Below are 17,177 nucleotides of genomic sequence, written 5' to 3'. Positions count from 1 at the left end.
GCCCTGTGCTCGCATGCTTTGGGATTCCCCAAATAAACGGCTGTGCTTCGGCACTACTGTCTACTGTGTTCTCGTATCGGCGAACCTCGCTGGGCTGCCGTAGCCATGGGAGCCCGCGTGGTTGACACGCCGGGAGCTAGCGTGGTGGCTTACGCCAGGACTGGCTAAGGCCCCCGAGGAACCCCTCATATATCCCACAATTGGGAGGTTTTTTCAATGCGGCGTGCAGAAACACAGGCACCCCGAAAACCCATGTTTTTGCTCATATTTCTTACTCGTTTGTAAAAAAATGAGATCCCAGTTTAAAAATCTGTCCGCAACATTCCCCCCGTTTTTGAAAGCGGAAAAAGTTGATACTAACCCCATAGGGCTAGGCCAAATATTAGGCGCGCTATGGCTTCTGAAAGTGCCTATGTATTGTCAGAGAGAGAGAGAGAGAGAGAGAAATGGACGGACAGACGGATGGACAGACAGACAAACAGACAGATAGATAGATAGATAGATAGATAGATAGATAGATAGATAGATAGATAGATAGATAGATAGATAGATAGATAGATAAATAGATAGAGTGAGTGAGTGAGTAAGAGAGAGAGAGACTAAGGAGTAGGTTGAGGAGGGGAGATGGCGTTACACGGAATAGACGCAACATTTCAAAAACACTAGCGGCACTCTTTAGACTGACTGCTAAAAAGGAGCTGCCATTGGAACCTTGTGCCTATTTGGGGCCCAATTCTCGACTCCGTGAATTCACCGTGCACTGTTAATTTGCCGGAAGTCCTTTCTGATTGGATTTCATATTTCATGCCCGGATGTTCCCGCACCTCGTAATGTCCCCCCCCTCCCCCTACCCCTGCTTCGAAACTTACCCCTATAGACAAAAAAGGGGGCTCCTTTAAAGCAAAATTTACATTTTATTGAATCTCGCTGCACTACCCAATTGTCGAAACGCATTCTAAAATTGATTCCTTCTGGCCCGTTCTATACACGCGATTGCAGCGGGCAGCGACGAATGCTTTTGTGCGGCCAGCTTTTGCTCGGCTACTCGGGTATAGTGCCTAGAAATACTATTCTAGGCGCTAGAACTCGGGCTCCTTGATGCCGAAGAGCTTGTGCAGCGCCACGGGGCCGAAGTCGACCTCCCGCACGATGTTCAGCTGGAAGACCTCGTTCATCTTGGCCTTGAGCGAGGCCAGCGGATACAGCGGGTCGCCGATCTTGAAGCGCAGCACGTTCTGCGAGGCACACGCCGCACGCGCGTTTCATTGTACGAGCGACGTAAAATCCAAAACGCTTACAGGTATCAAGGCAGACACATCGTTTAGGATTTACAGCCACACGGTACATCTGCAGTTTCTGCCTCTTTCCGTTCGGCGTCTTTCTTGGGTATTCGCAGCGAGATCGACATGCACGTTCTGCGAGGCACACTGTGGGCGCGCTTCGTGTCTTCCTCGCGCCGTATGTGCGCACGAAAGGCGCAGACAAGAGTGGTATGGCGTAGTTCGGTTCCTCAGCGTTCAATGTATTTCATGGAAGCGGCAATAAGTTTTCATTACTACGCCAAAAAAAGCGGCGACCCATCGGGAACCCCAGAACGGCCGCAATAATGACAATGGACTTGTACGCCGTGGCTCGTAGCAAGCTGGATCTTTCCAGACTATGGCTTTGAGCCCTTAATTCAGTTTACAACAGCAGTTTCAATCGCTTTCACTAGTAGCATGACGCATTCTTGCATTTGTGGGATGCCCTGAAATGGTAACACCACTTAACTGTCCCGACATCTTTTCTAAGAGCTTACAATAAAATCGAGGCTTCGACGGACGCCCGTCTGGTCGGGAATGACACTGAAGTACATAATAAAGAATACGCCGACCACCAGAGAAAATAAAGCAATGACGTTTCGGCACCCCGAACGGGAGCCTTGTTCACACGGGAGCCTTGTGTGAACAAGGCTCCCGTTCGGGGTGCCGAAACGCCATTGTTTTATTTTTTCTGGTGGTCGGCGTATTCTTTACTATGTACTTCAGCTCACAATATTTTTTGTGTGTTCGAAGGGCAACGTAAAATTACTGAATTCCAACCAGCGCAGAGATATCAATGCAACCGTTCTAGCAGGTCTTTTGCGTGTAGCTTTAGTTGAATGAAATTTTAGCGACTCTGAAGGCAGGTTTGAGGAATAACGGTGTAGGATCGCTTATTTAAGGCTTTCATCGCAAGTGAACTTGTGAATTATATTAAATTTTTAACGCGTGCAGTACAATCAACATTTAGCTAGACTTGCAAAGAGACAACAAGCAGGATTACAGTGTGTAAACCAAGCTTCTGGGACCTCACACAGAGCACAGATTTTTTGTTACGGGTGCACTGTTGACCTCTTGCGTTCCCTTTAAAATCTAACAGGTGCCTAGAAACGCGAGATGTGTTTGCAGTCTTGCGTAATGTCGCTTACAAACCACAAAGATGGCAAATGAAGTTGCCCTGTTGCAGATGTAGTAAAACGTTCCTTTTTTATTTCTCGTTACGAAACAGCGCAACGGGTTCCAGGTAACTACTTTGTGTTGTAAACTGAACCTCGTTTTTTGTCTCGGCATTTATTTCTTGAGGATTGGCTAGAAAAGGCACGGATAAAAGTGTTCTGTGCATCTGTGCATTTCGTTTTTTTTTTTTTTTTTTTTGGGGGGGGGGGGGGGGGAAAGAGGTTCCGCCAACGTTGCCAAACGTTGGTTATCAGTATTACTTGCAGTTGAAAGTGCGCTCGGCGTCGTGTTCCGTATGAAAAAGCTGTACTTCAACGAGTAGACGCCGGTATTTTCAAAACTGATTAACCCCATTTTTTTCCCGTGGTTGCCCAGGAATTGTGGCACGCCTTTTTCAGAATTGTATTGAAAGCGAGCATTGTGGGAAAAATAAAAAAAATCCAGCGAGTCACGGCACACACGCTCCACACATGTGGGCAACAACGTGCATTATATTACGCGATTTTTTCTCCTCATCTAAAGTACACCTTAACAGGTAAATACGGGACCATATTAGGCATTTGGTTATGCTGAGTGAAACACATTTCTGGACAAGCTGATTCAAGTCGGGATTAGAAAATGGGGTAAAATAAAATGACACACGAAATGCCACAGGACAGGCGCAAACTCACAACTGCTTAATTTTAGTGAGAAATCCCCCCGAAATACTCTTGCGCATCCACAGAAACGTATTTTAAATAATACGTAAAATTAGCAACAGAGTATAAGCAACGACTGTTAAAAAATGGTAGTTATTTTCGAAAAGGTACGGGAAGAATTCAATCGCCAGACGCTTGCGAGTGTAAACTACGTCCCCGGTAATGTATTGGCGATACCGCACGACTAGGGTGCAGTGTAATTGTTTTTGTTTGTGTTTCTTCTTTCTATAAGGACACAGCGCAATTTTACAAGGGTATGGCAAATGCTCGGGTATGCACAGGTCTTGTCGCTTCTTACCCATTTCGTGTATTAAACTTTTATCCTTTAACTAATCACCACGCCACCTTCATAAAGCCCTTTTTGAAGTTACCGAAACGGCAGACGACTTCACTCATCAATAAGAAAAGTGCAATGTGTCGAAGCAATGTTTTTTACATGTTTCACACGTTTCACCACGGCGAAGATGTTTCGTGGAATTAGACCAGCGCACTAACCCGCAACGGCCGCTGATTATTGCGTCTCTAGACGAAATGCGCAAGCAGAAGTAACTATGCCATTGCTTACTGCCAAACAAGTACACATATTGGTTGTTTAATCGCGAGCAGTACGCGTCTTGCGAGGCGCGCAACGTGAACGAGCAGACGACGCGAAAGCGCCATCCACACTAGGAGCGGTTCATCCGGCCGCCGCCAGGGGCCGACTGTGTTCGATCTCGGGGTGAATACCTAAATTATAGTGCCTAGAATACCCAAATGCTACAATTTTCGTCCGTCCGCCCGCTCGCCCATCTGTCTGTCTGTCTGTCTGTCTCTGTCTGTCTCTGTCTGTCTGTTCTGTCTGTTCTGTCTGTCTGTCTGTCTGTCTGTCTGTCTGTCTGTCTGTCTGTCTGTCCCTCGATTCAGCCTGCTGGCCCAAAGACAAAAGAGTTCTGAATCGAGATATTTATATGGGCAAAACCTTTCCGAACCACTAGACCTGTTAGCAAACTTCCTATTTGTGCAAAAAGAAAACAGGCATATTTGAGGCAAAACATCAATACATCACAAGTACTAGGCATATGTGCGAGAGCAAATAAAAAACGCGTTGAAAACGATACTTTGACACAAAAATACAGAAAGCGCTCACGCCCGAGCCTAGACCTCGAGGGGGCATATAAAGGATTCCAACAGTAACTAAAGGTTCCAGCAGACGGCGCGCGAGTAGTGGAACGCGCGAAAATTGAATTGACATGAGCAAACCTCCAACGCTTATCGTGGGAGGAGCGCGACGGCATAAGAAAGGTAGGCGGAGAGAGAAGAGGCACTTGTGTGGCGGAGAGGCAGAAGACCACCGTCTTTCGAAGGCATTTGCAGTGAAGCGAGCCGATACGCCCACAATTTTTTTTAACCGATGCATGAAGTCTCCTCCGGGAGAGGCTTTCGTGGCTTCAAGGGGCCATGAAGACAAAACACAAGTTTGGTTCATTCAGAAGATTGCCTCGCTAGAATCGTACTGACACCACTTTTAACGTAAACTTGGCTCACATAAGCTATATAATAAGGAAAAAAGGGAATGGCCATGCCACCCACAAGCTCATTTCCCGCAACAGAACCTATGATGTCATATGTGCCCAGCTGTGCGATTGGCTGAGGCAGGCAAAAGGAAACGCAAATTAGGCAGGGCTTATAAGCTCGCCGAACGAGCTATCTGCGCTTAAATTTAGGGAACATCCTTTTTAAAGCCCTAAGAATGGTGGGACAAACAGTGGAAGTTACGAAAGCACACGTAAACATAGAAGTACCGATGCGTACTGCTGTTGGTACTACGCGCACTGCTTGGTTTAGCTGCGCAGGACTGCGGGGCTTTGGGGTTTTCTCAGACGACACTGACCGATTAGGCAAGCAACGGTGTCTTACGTGACCATATATATCCTGCGAGCACTATGTTTTCCGAAACGATTATTTTTTTTTTCCCAGAACAAAAACACGCCAGATTTAAATGCGGTCAAAAACAAACCCAAGGCAGAAAACGGCATGCCGCGGTATGGTGACGCCATCTAGGTTCCCTAACGGTAAACAAGGTTTCGCCATCGGATGCAGAGCGGTCCGTTCCTGTGATGTCATTGCAGACTACGAAAACGCATGATTTAGCGGGAAAATCAAAATTTTAACTTAAAGGAGTACTGACACGAAATTTCAAAGCTGAGATAACTATGTAAAACGCTTCCTTTTTATCAGGAGATATCTCCCAGCAAGTTTCAACAGCAACCGTTCAGCGAAACATATTTAAAATCCATTTTAATCTTCGCCCGCACGAGAAAGCCCAGAGCGGGCCGACGTGACATCATCTGCTACGTGCCCCAAACTGCCGACGTCGGGGCTCCCGTGACGAAGCCGACGCGCTGGCTGTGGTTGGCGCGCGCTGCTCGGGCGTGTGTACACGTCATGGTTTTGGGACTGACGTCATGCTGCCCGGGCCTGTGGGGACGGCGAAAACCTCGGCCGGTCTGGGCGCGCGCGTGCGCTCGCTCGCGCGCGCTTCCAGAGAGGCAGCGATACGGCAAGAATGGTGACGTCATGTTATACATGCTGTCATGGCGGCCGCTCGGCGTTTTTCAGTCGAAACCGAAACTGGCACGAATAAACGACGCCGTAAATGAATGTTTACGCTGCGCTCGACCGTCTAATCTGTCATTCTATGATTAGTGGGCTGGTAGGCACGCATAGCAGCGAAAAAAACGTAACATAAAAATTTCGTGTCAGTACTCCTTTAAATTGACTAATTTCTCAACGAATAAAGCATCGTTTGCATCCGGACAAGTGCTGGGGGCACTACAAAACATGAAATCTTTCGAATAAAGCAAACTTGTATTTTGTCTGCATGGTCCCGCCCCTTTCAAGGCGTTCATGGGTACTGTGGTGGGCAAAGAGAAACCATCCTCTTAAAGGTTAAAGCCATTTTAAGGATCGAAACGGGGTTTTCGTGGCCCTTATTCCTGAATTCGTCTCCATTGAAAAAAGGTTGGCGTGAGTTCGCAGAAACGCACTCTTATCAAAAAATGCTAGTAAAAAGATAGTAACGGGTTGTACTTCTAACTCCTTGCGAACTATACTACCCCCAGAGCGGTACTTAGGTCCTGCCACTAAGTGTAAAACCTAGATGCTATCATGAATAGTCTAGACCGTGCACTCAGTAACTGCTGCTTGTTTGATACTAACAATCACTGATACTAACAAAATTCTATGAATTATTGAACATAAAAACTATGGCACTTTTACCACTCCCAACCACTATTAAAAATATTTTGCAAATCGACATGATGACTTGATGACTTGTATATGCTCACATTAAAATGCATAATTGTAAAATTTTCGCTAAAAGACGATTTTTGCGACACGCCCACTGACTTTTAAGTTCTAAGGTAATTGAGTTATACTCGCTCTCCTCGTGCATCCCGTTGGTTTTCTTGCTCAATTTACTTTTTTTAGTGAGACAAGTGAGTGTTGAATGTGTCTATGTCGTCGTAAGTAGCGCTTGAAACGAGACACAGAAGAGAAGACGCTCCGCCGACTCACGCTCAGCCGACTCATTGTCACGCGTAGCTTTTTACTAGGTTATGCATGGCCAAGTAGTAAAAGCACTAAGTACCTAGTGGATACTGTGACAAGTAACTCGTTAGTGCTAGGAAAGGTCCTGTTAGGCTTCGTAGCGTCGTACGCATGCAGTCCTCACGTTTTTTTACCCTTTCCAGAAAGCACAGAAGACCAGCAAGCTGTCCGTTCCACCTGCTATGCCCGTGGTTCTGCGTTGCAACGGCACTGGTCGTTGAGATTTGCAACGGTTTCACTGAAAACATAACCAAAGCAATCGCACAAAATAACTCTTTGTCTATTCATTAATAGAGAGTTATAACAGAGCGGAGAACCGGTCCGGGTACGGTGCCCGGTAAACCTGCGCATGCGCACAACCAGTTTTCCCGCTTCTGCGCAAGCGCAGTAGCGCCGGTCGCCTACCGGGTACCGTACCGGCATCGGTTCTCCGCTCTGCTGTAACTTTCTCATGGGGAGTTTTAGCTTGCCATGTGTACCGTGTTACCATGCGTACCTTGCGTACCGGGAACCGACTGCGCATGAGCGCGCGGACACGCTGAGGCGGGGGCCGCCCGTCAGCCCGTCAGGGCACACATGACGGGGGCCGCCCGTCAGCAGAACTAAGCATCCCTACCGGAACGAACGCGCACAGCCTCAGTCGGGTCACGGTACGCATGCTACACAGGGCACACATGGTAGGGAGGAGGAGGGGGGGGCTCATCGACTTTCACCGTTACATCTCTTTCAGGTTGCAACAGGGGGAGCGGTGATTTGCGCTTGTGTGGGAAAACCGCCGCGAGTTGGGAGCGTGGCAGATCGTAGTAAGTTCATCTGGCCACTAGAAAAGCCGGGTGAGGCCTGGGGTGTATACCTTGTGCATGGTGACCATGTGCGCCTCTCCCTCGAAGATCTCGCGCACGTTCCTCTGGAACTGGGCAATCACGTCGGGCTCCTCTTCGTCCGACAGGGTGACGGTGATCACCATGCCCATGAAGAAGGTGTTGCGAAGGTCCGGCACCCGGCCCATCCACGTAGGCTTGCCCTGGCTCAGCACCACCGTGTCCGAGCAGAGCGCCAGGCACTCGGGGATTCTGCGCCGGGGCGGACGACAACGTGTGTACGTGGTGATGCAAACGGGCCGCTGAGGCGGCGCTTATTGGCTTCAAGTGAAGCTTGCTTGTGGGAATATAGAAGAGCGCAGGTTATTGGCGCACGCACACAGGGATTTTGCTGTGTCATTGGCCCGAGGACCCTAATCGGTAGTTATATATGCGCAAAATGATAATTTGATCTTTTCATGTATACCGTTCACCAGGTTAACACTATACGAGAGGTACGGCGTGGGCGAATCGACAGGCACCAAGGGGGACAAGTTCGTCTGGTCGGTTCCTCCGTTCTAACCCTCATTTCTCACTCAGTAGGTGGAAGGTAGCCTCGTTATCCTTGCGGTGTGGGAGGGATTGTGGCCCAGAAGGTTCCACGGTGCTAGTTCAGATGCGGAATGGAGGACAGTGCACGTTTTTGGCGAAGGACGAAGCAGAGAAACACATAACACAAGCACTTTTGTAGTGCGCTTCTCTGCTCCGTCCTTCGTCAAAAGTGGCTTCTGTCCTCCTTTCAGCATCTTAACACCAACTAGCCCAATATGGTACCCTGTTGGCTATATACAGTTTAGAAGCATGGGGGAAACGGAAAAACCACCTGCCCTTTCGCTTTAGCCTTTTTGGTCTCGTCACAGGCATGCCTGGTGTACAAACAATATGCACGACAACTGGTGGTCCCCTGAGGGCAGATTTGAAACATTTATTCAAAACAATTTGAATGGTTTCACCACTATACTCGCGATCTGCTCGTGGTTGTTGTTTATCGCTTGCTTTATTTGGGTCTGCTTCTATTTGTGCTTGGACCAACGCAATGACTGCCGTACCGAGCAGTCCAGTAATCGGCTGCTTAGCCGCAAACGGCACGTATACTGTATACAGTTCCCAAAGTGCGAGTTGTAGCGCCCGGTTGCCATCAGCTGGCGCGAAAGTGTTCCGAGTGGAGACTTACTGCGTCGTGGCGAGCACGACGGCCTGGTTGTTAGCCACGATGAACGCGTTCAGCGCCTGCCACATCTTTCGCGCCGAGATGGGGTCGACGCCGCTCGTCGGCGCGTCCAGCAGAACGAGCCGGGGGGCTCCGAGCAGTGCCATCGCCAGGCCCAGCTTGCGAAGGGACGCCCGACTGCGGTATACCACGCATCGTTGCCAAGAGGAAGAAAAATATGAGATGTGTTGGTTGATTCAGTCAGCGCTGCACGCTAACGGGCTAGTAACTGGGCATTGTGTGACGTTTTACATAAAAAAAATATCTGGCAATGTCAACCGAAGTAGCTCTAAAAAGTTAGTGGTGGAAGCTTTTTCTCCTCCTCAGTGAGCAATAAAAATTGCTGATCACTACAATAGAGAGTTTTAGCTGACCGGTATCGGCGGTCTGTGTGTGCGTGCGTGCGTGCGTGCGTGCGCGCGCGCATGTATGTATGTATGTATGTATGTATGTATGTATGTATGTATGTATGTATGTATGTATGTATGTATGTATGTATGTATGTATGTATGTATGTATGTATGTATGTATGTGTGTGTGTGTATGTATGTATGTATGTATGTATGTATGTATGTATGTATGTATGTATAAATACAGCCCCCCATATCTTCCACAACCACAGAGGTATACCGCAGGGCAGTATTGTCTCCAACTCTTTTCAATCATGTGCCAAAAATTGCCATGCAACTCCGACAAATACATCACATTTAAAGCACTATATATGTGGACAATATTACGATTTGGATTGAGCCTCGCAAGACGGATCTAACCCAACAGCAGGTTCAGGTACATATACAAGCTGCATTTGATACTCTCGCTGACACCCTTCAACATACTGGGATGCAGCTCTTCGCCCGAAAAAAGCCCATATGCGGTGTTTGCCGGTACACAACAACAGAAGAACGACTGCACTTGTCAATTTGCACGTTCTCAAAGCCATCCCCGAAGAGGTGGGCTGAAATCCTTGGCATACCTATCCCTGAGGATGGAGGATTCAGTGTGTGGCCTGAGCAAATCAAGAAAACATGGCATCAACAGCTTCACAAAATAAAATGCACAAGTAACGGAGTAGGAGGGGCCACAACAAAGGCACTCAAACTTTTGACCCAGGCTGTCCTAACGATCAAAGCGACATATGGGGCAGTATGCATGTATCGACTTCACTCAGACCTAGTTTCAGCAGCTGGAGGGGTTACATTGCGAGGGCCTTCGAGTTGTCACTGGCCATCCCAAACATGCAAAGCTCGAGGAGCTATACAAATACGCCCAACCCCCTCCTCTTACGGAAATCATTCGAACCCGTCAGGAAGGCCACGGATTCCGACGAGCATCCACTATATCCGGCCGTGCGCTACCTGCATTTCTGCCACCGATAAGTGTACCACAACATCCCATTCATTTGCCGCTTTCTCCATGGGACTTCGTCGTTAACCCGAAGCCACTGCCGGCCAAGGTTCCTAAGCTTCGCCATACTAACGAGCGCAGACGCACGGCTCAAATTACAGAGCAGATTGCGCATCGCGCCGTTAATACCGATCCCATGGACCCAACCACAATACAGCCGGATAGCGGCCATTCATTCGACATTTCGTGCCACCTGTCAACAAGAATACGCAGCAGCGCTTTCGTCTACCCACCTCCAACTCTAAGCAATATTACTTTCTGTCCGTCAACTTGAACTTTCTCACTCGTCTTCCCACCAGCCTCATTTTTACAGCGAGCAAGGAGGCATTCCGCGCACTAAACAGGGTGCCTTACCAGAATTCCACCTTCGCCTTTATTATGATGCTTGTTAGGAGGCTACATCATACTAAAGGAATACAAATTCGGGTAGACTGGCTGCCAGGACACTGCGTTAACTCTTTGAAAGATGCGGCGCGCGCCCTGGCGAGCGATGTTATTTGTACCTGCTCCCACCCTGCTTTACCTCATCACGACCTCAGTTTGGACCCCCTTGAAGCCCGTACCACCTACAAGCACTGTGCTAGAGCTCGACTCCGCAGCCACATCCCTACCAACGACCACCCTTCACCTCTACGACTGTCACGTGGCATCCAGGTTCTGATCCACAAGGCTCGTGGTAGGGCGGTGCTTACAGAGGACATCCTTTGCAAAGACGCTCCTGCACTACCAAGAAATGGCGGCCAGCCATTCCCCTCACTGGAAATACCGCTAACAGTTCCCCCCCGCCGGCCGCGACACCACCCACGTGCGTGACATGCCCTGCAGGAGACCCACCAACACTGACCATCTGCTCTCGGCGTGCACGGGACTGCACGCAGAGCGCGTCTCTTGAAAAGCAAGCAGCGTCACGTGTTTGCAGGACTGGCTTTACCCGCCCGCAGCCACAGCCAAGCAGGTATTCGCCTCATTAAGGGACTTCGCTCTCGCCACCGGCGTCCATTTATTTGCCCATGTAAGTTTGTTTCGGCTTCCTTCACACAAACCTCCCCATCCGCCTCCACTTAGGCCTATTTGCCATCCGTATGTTAATAAAACTTCTCAAACAAACAAACAAACAAACAAACAAACAAACAAACAAACAAACAAACAAACAAATAAATAAATAAATAAATAAATAAATAAATAAATAAATAAATAAATAAATAAATAAATAAATAAATAAATAAATAAATAAATAAATAAAACACTTGTGCCGTGTCTGGAATCTGAAACTTCGGATTTTTATTTGAATATTTAGAAGTCTGTGTGTGCCATAAGACCGAAGCTCCAATGGGACAGATTATACTTAGGAAACTCGCCCTCGCCATTCTATAAGTGTGGGCACAACCATATATGCGCAAGCATCGATAAACTTAAGCACAAACATTGTACACGTGCCGTAAAAAGTGATTGAAACACGGTCTCGTAACAGGAATTTCTTCCGGAAAGTGCCTGGCTGCATTGGTGTGCGTTGAAAGGAGTCTTCCCTAATAGAAAAACCTCCCTGCAAACCGGTAATGGCTGTCATAAAGGCATAGGACTAATGTTTTATGATATTCACAAATCCTTGTTCCGTTTACTTATCGCGGCACCTGTACAGTCATGTACAGATGAAACGCGCTCACGAAAATATAAACGGGAACACACAAATAGCGCGATTTGTTTCCATGCATGCAGTCAAATTGACGTATGGCTTAATTACAGTAACGAATTGCGGAAATGTGGCTTCCCAAATGTATACCAATAGAATCCCATTATTGAACCTCAACGAACAGCATTTTTCAATTTTGCGGGTTGCGTTTCATATTTTCGTGTTCGCATTGCATTTGTTAATGACTGTACAAATATAGATTGCAACAAGTGCATTCCTATAATTACACACCGAATCGAGCGGCGGCTTCCAAGCGTGCCGATGCACGCAGGAGCCAACTCTCCTCATACACGGCGCTAGGAGCGAGCAGCGGAGCAACACGTAGGGGACAGATCGAAGCCATTCGAAAGCGTAAAGGCACGTCCCAACTTGCGGAAATAAGCGGCGAGAGAATGAAGCCCTTCCAGAACGCAAGGTGGAAGCAAAGCATCCCAGGCGTTTAGTTGGGCAGTGGAGCTGTCGCATTCGGAACCCTTAGGAAGTGCTTATAGGGGTCCTCGAACATTTTAACACGAAAGTGTTTTATTCCGGGGTACACAAAGATGACGAACACCTCAGTCATGCTCATGCTCAGCTGCAAATTTCGCTGCACATTTCACTTTCATGTTTTACCGATTCCTATTACAGAGGAATAAACCACAGTTTTTTTCTTTCTTGTGTGGAAGCGGAATGGAAGGACGCGACTAAATCCCCCTGTTTAGTTGGTATGAGTGTATCGCAGCTATAGGACAGGGAAGCGCAGCGCGAAAAGCGACGTACCAATAGTGTCTCGTCGGCATGTCACCCTCCTTTTCAAGGTCCATGAGCCTGAGCAGGTGGTAGACCAGGTTCTCCGTGTCCGGCAAAAGTCTCAACGCGGCCAACAACCGCAGGTGCTGGCGGGCTGTCAGGTCGGGAGAACATCCCGCTGTGCTGGGCTGCCGAAAAGAGGAAAGAAACAAATCGTAGCGTCCTGGCTTGCTTCGCTGCAGACCATGTCAAAAGCGATAACACACGTGGCGCGTTTACTTGTTCCTTGTATGGGCTGCTGTGCCGCAAATGCTTTCTTGCTGTACGCTGCAGTGGTGCTCTTTTGCAGACTGGGGCATTAGGTCGTCGCTACAGACTGGATTTTAGGCAAATGCCTATTTTGTTCCTTGCGCTCCTATCGCACCGTTTGGATGTATGAGCACGAGTTGGAGGTTAAGAAGGGCTTTCGAGGTGTTTTTATAGTGCCTAAAAATATCTATTATGGTGTTTGTGCCTAAATGCGCATAAATGCCCATAAATACCTATTTTCCAGAATCGGCGCCTGTACAGACAATATTTAGCCCCAATTCTTGCTTTCGGGTGCGGTTTGAGACCATTATTCGTGATTCCGGGCAACATTGGTGTTGTGAACTCTATAGGGCTCAACTGTCCTCTTGTTCAACCCAGTACTCTAGTTCAGCTTCCTCCCGGAAAGCAACAGCTAGCAGCAGCGAAGTGGAACGCTCAGTGACAAGCGGCAAAGTTTTAAATAAAAAGCCTGGAGATGGCGCAGTTTGCTATCGCTTCCACAGTTTTCGCTGCGATTCTGTTCTCCGTACCATCCAAAGAGATTTTTTCAAACATGTGCAGTCGCATCCTCCTTTCTAAAAGCATACTGCAATCCAACTCTATTTTAAACGTACTTGAACGTTCAGTACGCGAGCTACACGAAGACGAAGAAAGAAGACGAGGCAGTGCGGAAACTTGCAACTAAGTTTGTTAGGAAAAACTGTGGTGGTTTCCTCTGTCATAGGAATCGCTAAAACACGAAAGCGAAATGTGCAGTGAAATCTGCAGCTGAGCATGATTTGCGGATCGGCGGTACGTCTTGTGGGTGTGCTTGGCGAGCGACGTCCTGCTGGCGGGTCGCTTCGGCAAAGGGGTACGGGTGTCATATCCGTGACGGTTATGACGTGAGTGAAATCTTGGTGTATCCCGGCATAAAATACTTTCATGTTAAAATATAAAACCCGAAAACGAACAACCCGAAGTAATACGTACTCTTTAGTACTAAAGGTTGCTTCCCCTCAAAAGACCCTGTGTGCAGGGGTGCACCCTTTACAGGCCGATTGCTTCGTTGTACTGGCGTCACTTCCGTGACGGATATGACGTAAGCGATATCTTCATGAAACCCGGAATAAAACACTTTCGTGTAAAAACGCGTTTTTACATACGCCGAATCATCACGTCACCTTACACTATCTTCCACACGACACTACTGGGGAACGTGTTCATTACACTATCTTCCACGTGATACTACTGGGGAATGTGTTCAGATTGTTCAGTCATTACAAAGCATCACCTTGTCTTAAGAAGGACACTTCTTTCTCGGTGAGCGTGAGGGAGGGCAGACTCACACAATCATCGCCGGCACGTGTGATCTCACGTGCCTCTACAATCTCTCGAGTCCGCTGACTCCTGTGTTTGGAGATAATGGCTGCTCTTATCAAACAAAGGCGTACAACCATGGTCACGGCAGTGGGCGGCCAGTTCTGCCGTTACGCACATTGTTGGCGTGCTCACGCAATCGATCGCTGAGGCAACGCCCAGTCTGCTCATTATACTTCTTGCCACGGTTCAATAGGATGTCATAGACTGCGCTCTCACTGCAGTAAACGATCTTGGCCTTGAGTTTAATATCCCATGCACGTTTGACAGTAGTACGATAACTCATCTTGCATAAAGCGACAAGTTTCCGTGGCACTGAAAAGATAACGTTGACATCTGCGTTTTCCCCACACTTTTTAAGACGGTGGGAAACACCGTGCTTGTACGGAATGACCGCATTTTTTTTTTTTTTTGCTGTTTACTTCCTGTTGCCGTTCAGACTTTTCTAATGACTGAAATGTCTGAACACGTTCGACAGTAGTGTCGTGCGGAAGATAGTGTAGGGTAGCGCGATGATTTGGTGTATGTAAAAACTCGCTTCTTCCTAATAAAGTTAGTTGCAAGTTCGCGCATTGTCTCGTCTTCTTTCTTCGTCTTCGTGTAGTTTGCGCATTGAACGTTCAAGTATGATATACCAGTGACCAAAACATATACCTTGTTATATTTTAAACGCAATGGTTTAGCATTTTATTAGCCTTTGTTTGCATATCACTCTTATACTGAAGAGCCAATGGCGAAACATAACTGTACAGCTGCATTTCCACAAGCTCTACGATACGATTTCTTTACCCGCCGCGGTGGCTCAGTGGCTAAGGCGTTGCGCTGCTGAGCACGAGGTCGCGGGTTCGATTCCCGGCCGCGGCGGCCGCTTTTCTGATGGAGGCGAAAAGCAAAAACACCCGTGTGTCCGAGATTTCGGCGCACGTTAAAGATCCCCAGGTGGTCAAAATTAATCCGGAGCCCTCCACTACGGCGCGCCTCATCGCCTGCGTTGCGTCGGCGCGTTAAACCCTACAATCAATCAATCAATCAATAAGATACGATTTTCCATCAAAAACCTGCTCGGCTGCTAAACACGTTGCGAAAAATGCTCTGCAGATATGTGGAAGTTTGTTTGGCAGTGTTGGAACGTCTTGCTTGTACAATTCGGATAATATTTATGAGAAAATTCTAAGTTGTAGCCAACAGTCTTCATGTCAGAGCATGTTAAATTCTAATAAATAATCGTCTTTCTTGTGTTTACTATTTGCGTCCGTTCTTGTCGCGCCGTAATTAAATCGCGTCAGGAGACACAAAGTAGGGCTTTTTTCTGACCCCCCTCTACATTTTTGAATTTACACCCCCAACCAGATGACCCCTCAGGTCGTAGAAAAAGTCTAGTTAATGATGTTTTTCTATTTCTTGAACGTGTGGTTCTTCAAAATTTCGGTGAATAACAAAAGCTACTATCCTCTACCTCATCGTCATCGTCACACCATCATCATCATCATAATCATCATCATCATCACAGAAAGGAGCTGACCCCCCTCAGAAAAACCTAGATCCGCCCCTGCTCTCAAGTAAATTTTTTTTCTGATGCCTGTTTTTCTATGTGATGCTAGAGCAAGCAAACGTGATTATTGAGCATGAAAGCGGGCAGTGCACTTGTTGAATTAAGATAATGTATTTCATTAGTTCAGCTGCAGTGTCATGAAACAATTGAACGGCTATGGCCAACTGTTGGTGCCTTTGTGTCATGATAAACAACATTTTTGGTTTTCCTGTCGTGGATACAGACCGCGCATGTTTTCGTTTTAAATATTTTGCATTCTTGCAAAAATGTATCGTGCTTATATTTGCGACGTTGGGGGCCTAAAACGTTACTTTTCCTGCCTATTTCAGGCGCCTAAAATTCGCTTTTTTATTGCCTAAAAATCCGCGGCCTCTGGGACTCATCGCATTACTTCGGTGGCTTAATTTGTTTGAACTTCGCGCCATCATACGGTTCCTCAGAATTCGCGGACCAAGAATTTATAGGTGTATAGCCCAGTCTGTGTCCCAATCGCCTGCCACAAGTGATATACAGGTTAAATTGAAGTTCAGAATTTAATTTTCTAATATCGCTTCCGACATTTTATTTTCTGCTCTTGGCCAGTTTGGGGTAAACACAGGAAGCCTGTAGGCGACGACTTTTCAGCAAAGTATTACAAGGAAAGCTGCTGGTTTTGAAGTAGTTTCAAAGTTCAACCATACGTTGCAATACATCGCCATGAAATGCTATCATTGAAGTTGTAGCTGCTGCTATTTGCGGCAAGCTTCCGCAATTTTTGTTCGTAGCAGGTGCAAGCTCGTCTACGTTATAACGTCTGCTTTTCTTTCTAATTTTAGTCGCCTGCACGGCTTCGCAGTTTCCTTTTTTATCTGTTTTGTTCTTGTTATTTTTGTAGTAAACTCTTAAGCTTGAGGAAGGCGGACTTTTACCTCACGGATTTGGGTGAATATTTTCAAATTCTAATAAATCTGTCGAATCGTCTTTGTTTCCCTTTTACAGGCCACACATGCCTTATCATTTTGGGTGTACCTTCTGAGAAAACTGATTGTTCTCAAGAGCGTGAAAATCAAAACACTACAGCTTCGAATTATCGTAGATGTTTATATTTCTAATATGGCACTTAGCCTGGTACAACTTTACCGACGTTTATGGCTGCATTTTTTCCTCCCAGGCAATATTTTCCGATTTTTATTGCCTGTTTTCCTTTTGTTGTTGTTTACCGCAGCCACACCGTCTTTCCTTTGTCTCGTATCTCATAAAACGCACTCCGTTTTCTTTTTTTTTTTTGCTGCCATGTACTAAGCCTCCACCCTAGCAAGAGA

General features: G+C 47.2%; 1 protein-coding gene across 1 annotated transcript in view; it reads right to left on the bottom strand.

Moving 5' to 3' along the window:
- Window positions 1-931: 931 nt before the first annotated feature.
- The window catches only part of LOC144168566 (uncharacterized), a 36,365-nt gene continuing 20,119 nt past the window's right edge, over window positions 932-17,177 (bottom strand). The window contains exons 6-9 of the mRNA XM_077697522.1: window positions 12,687-12,844; window positions 8,798-8,971; window positions 7,617-7,836; window positions 932-1,235 (exon numbers count right to left, since the gene is read on the bottom strand). Coding sequence (XP_077553648.1) covers window positions 1,080-1,235; window positions 7,617-7,836; window positions 8,798-8,971; window positions 12,687-12,844 — 708 coding nt within the window. The 3' untranslated portion in view covers window positions 932-1,079. The remainder of the gene's footprint in view (window positions 1,236-7,616; window positions 7,837-8,797; window positions 8,972-12,686; window positions 12,845-17,177) is intronic.

The sequence above is a fragment of the Haemaphysalis longicornis genome, unplaced genomic scaffold, assembly GCF_048455015.1.
Source record: "Haemaphysalis longicornis isolate Haplotype H1 unplaced genomic scaffold, Haemaphysalis longicornis Haplotype H1 scaffold_2, whole genome shotgun sequence".
In the NCBI taxonomy this organism is placed as follows: Eukaryota; Metazoa; Arthropoda; class Arachnida; order Ixodida; family Ixodidae; genus Haemaphysalis; species Haemaphysalis longicornis.
Note: the sequence above shows the minus strand (reverse complement) of the source record. Positions and strands in the feature narration are given on the sequence as shown.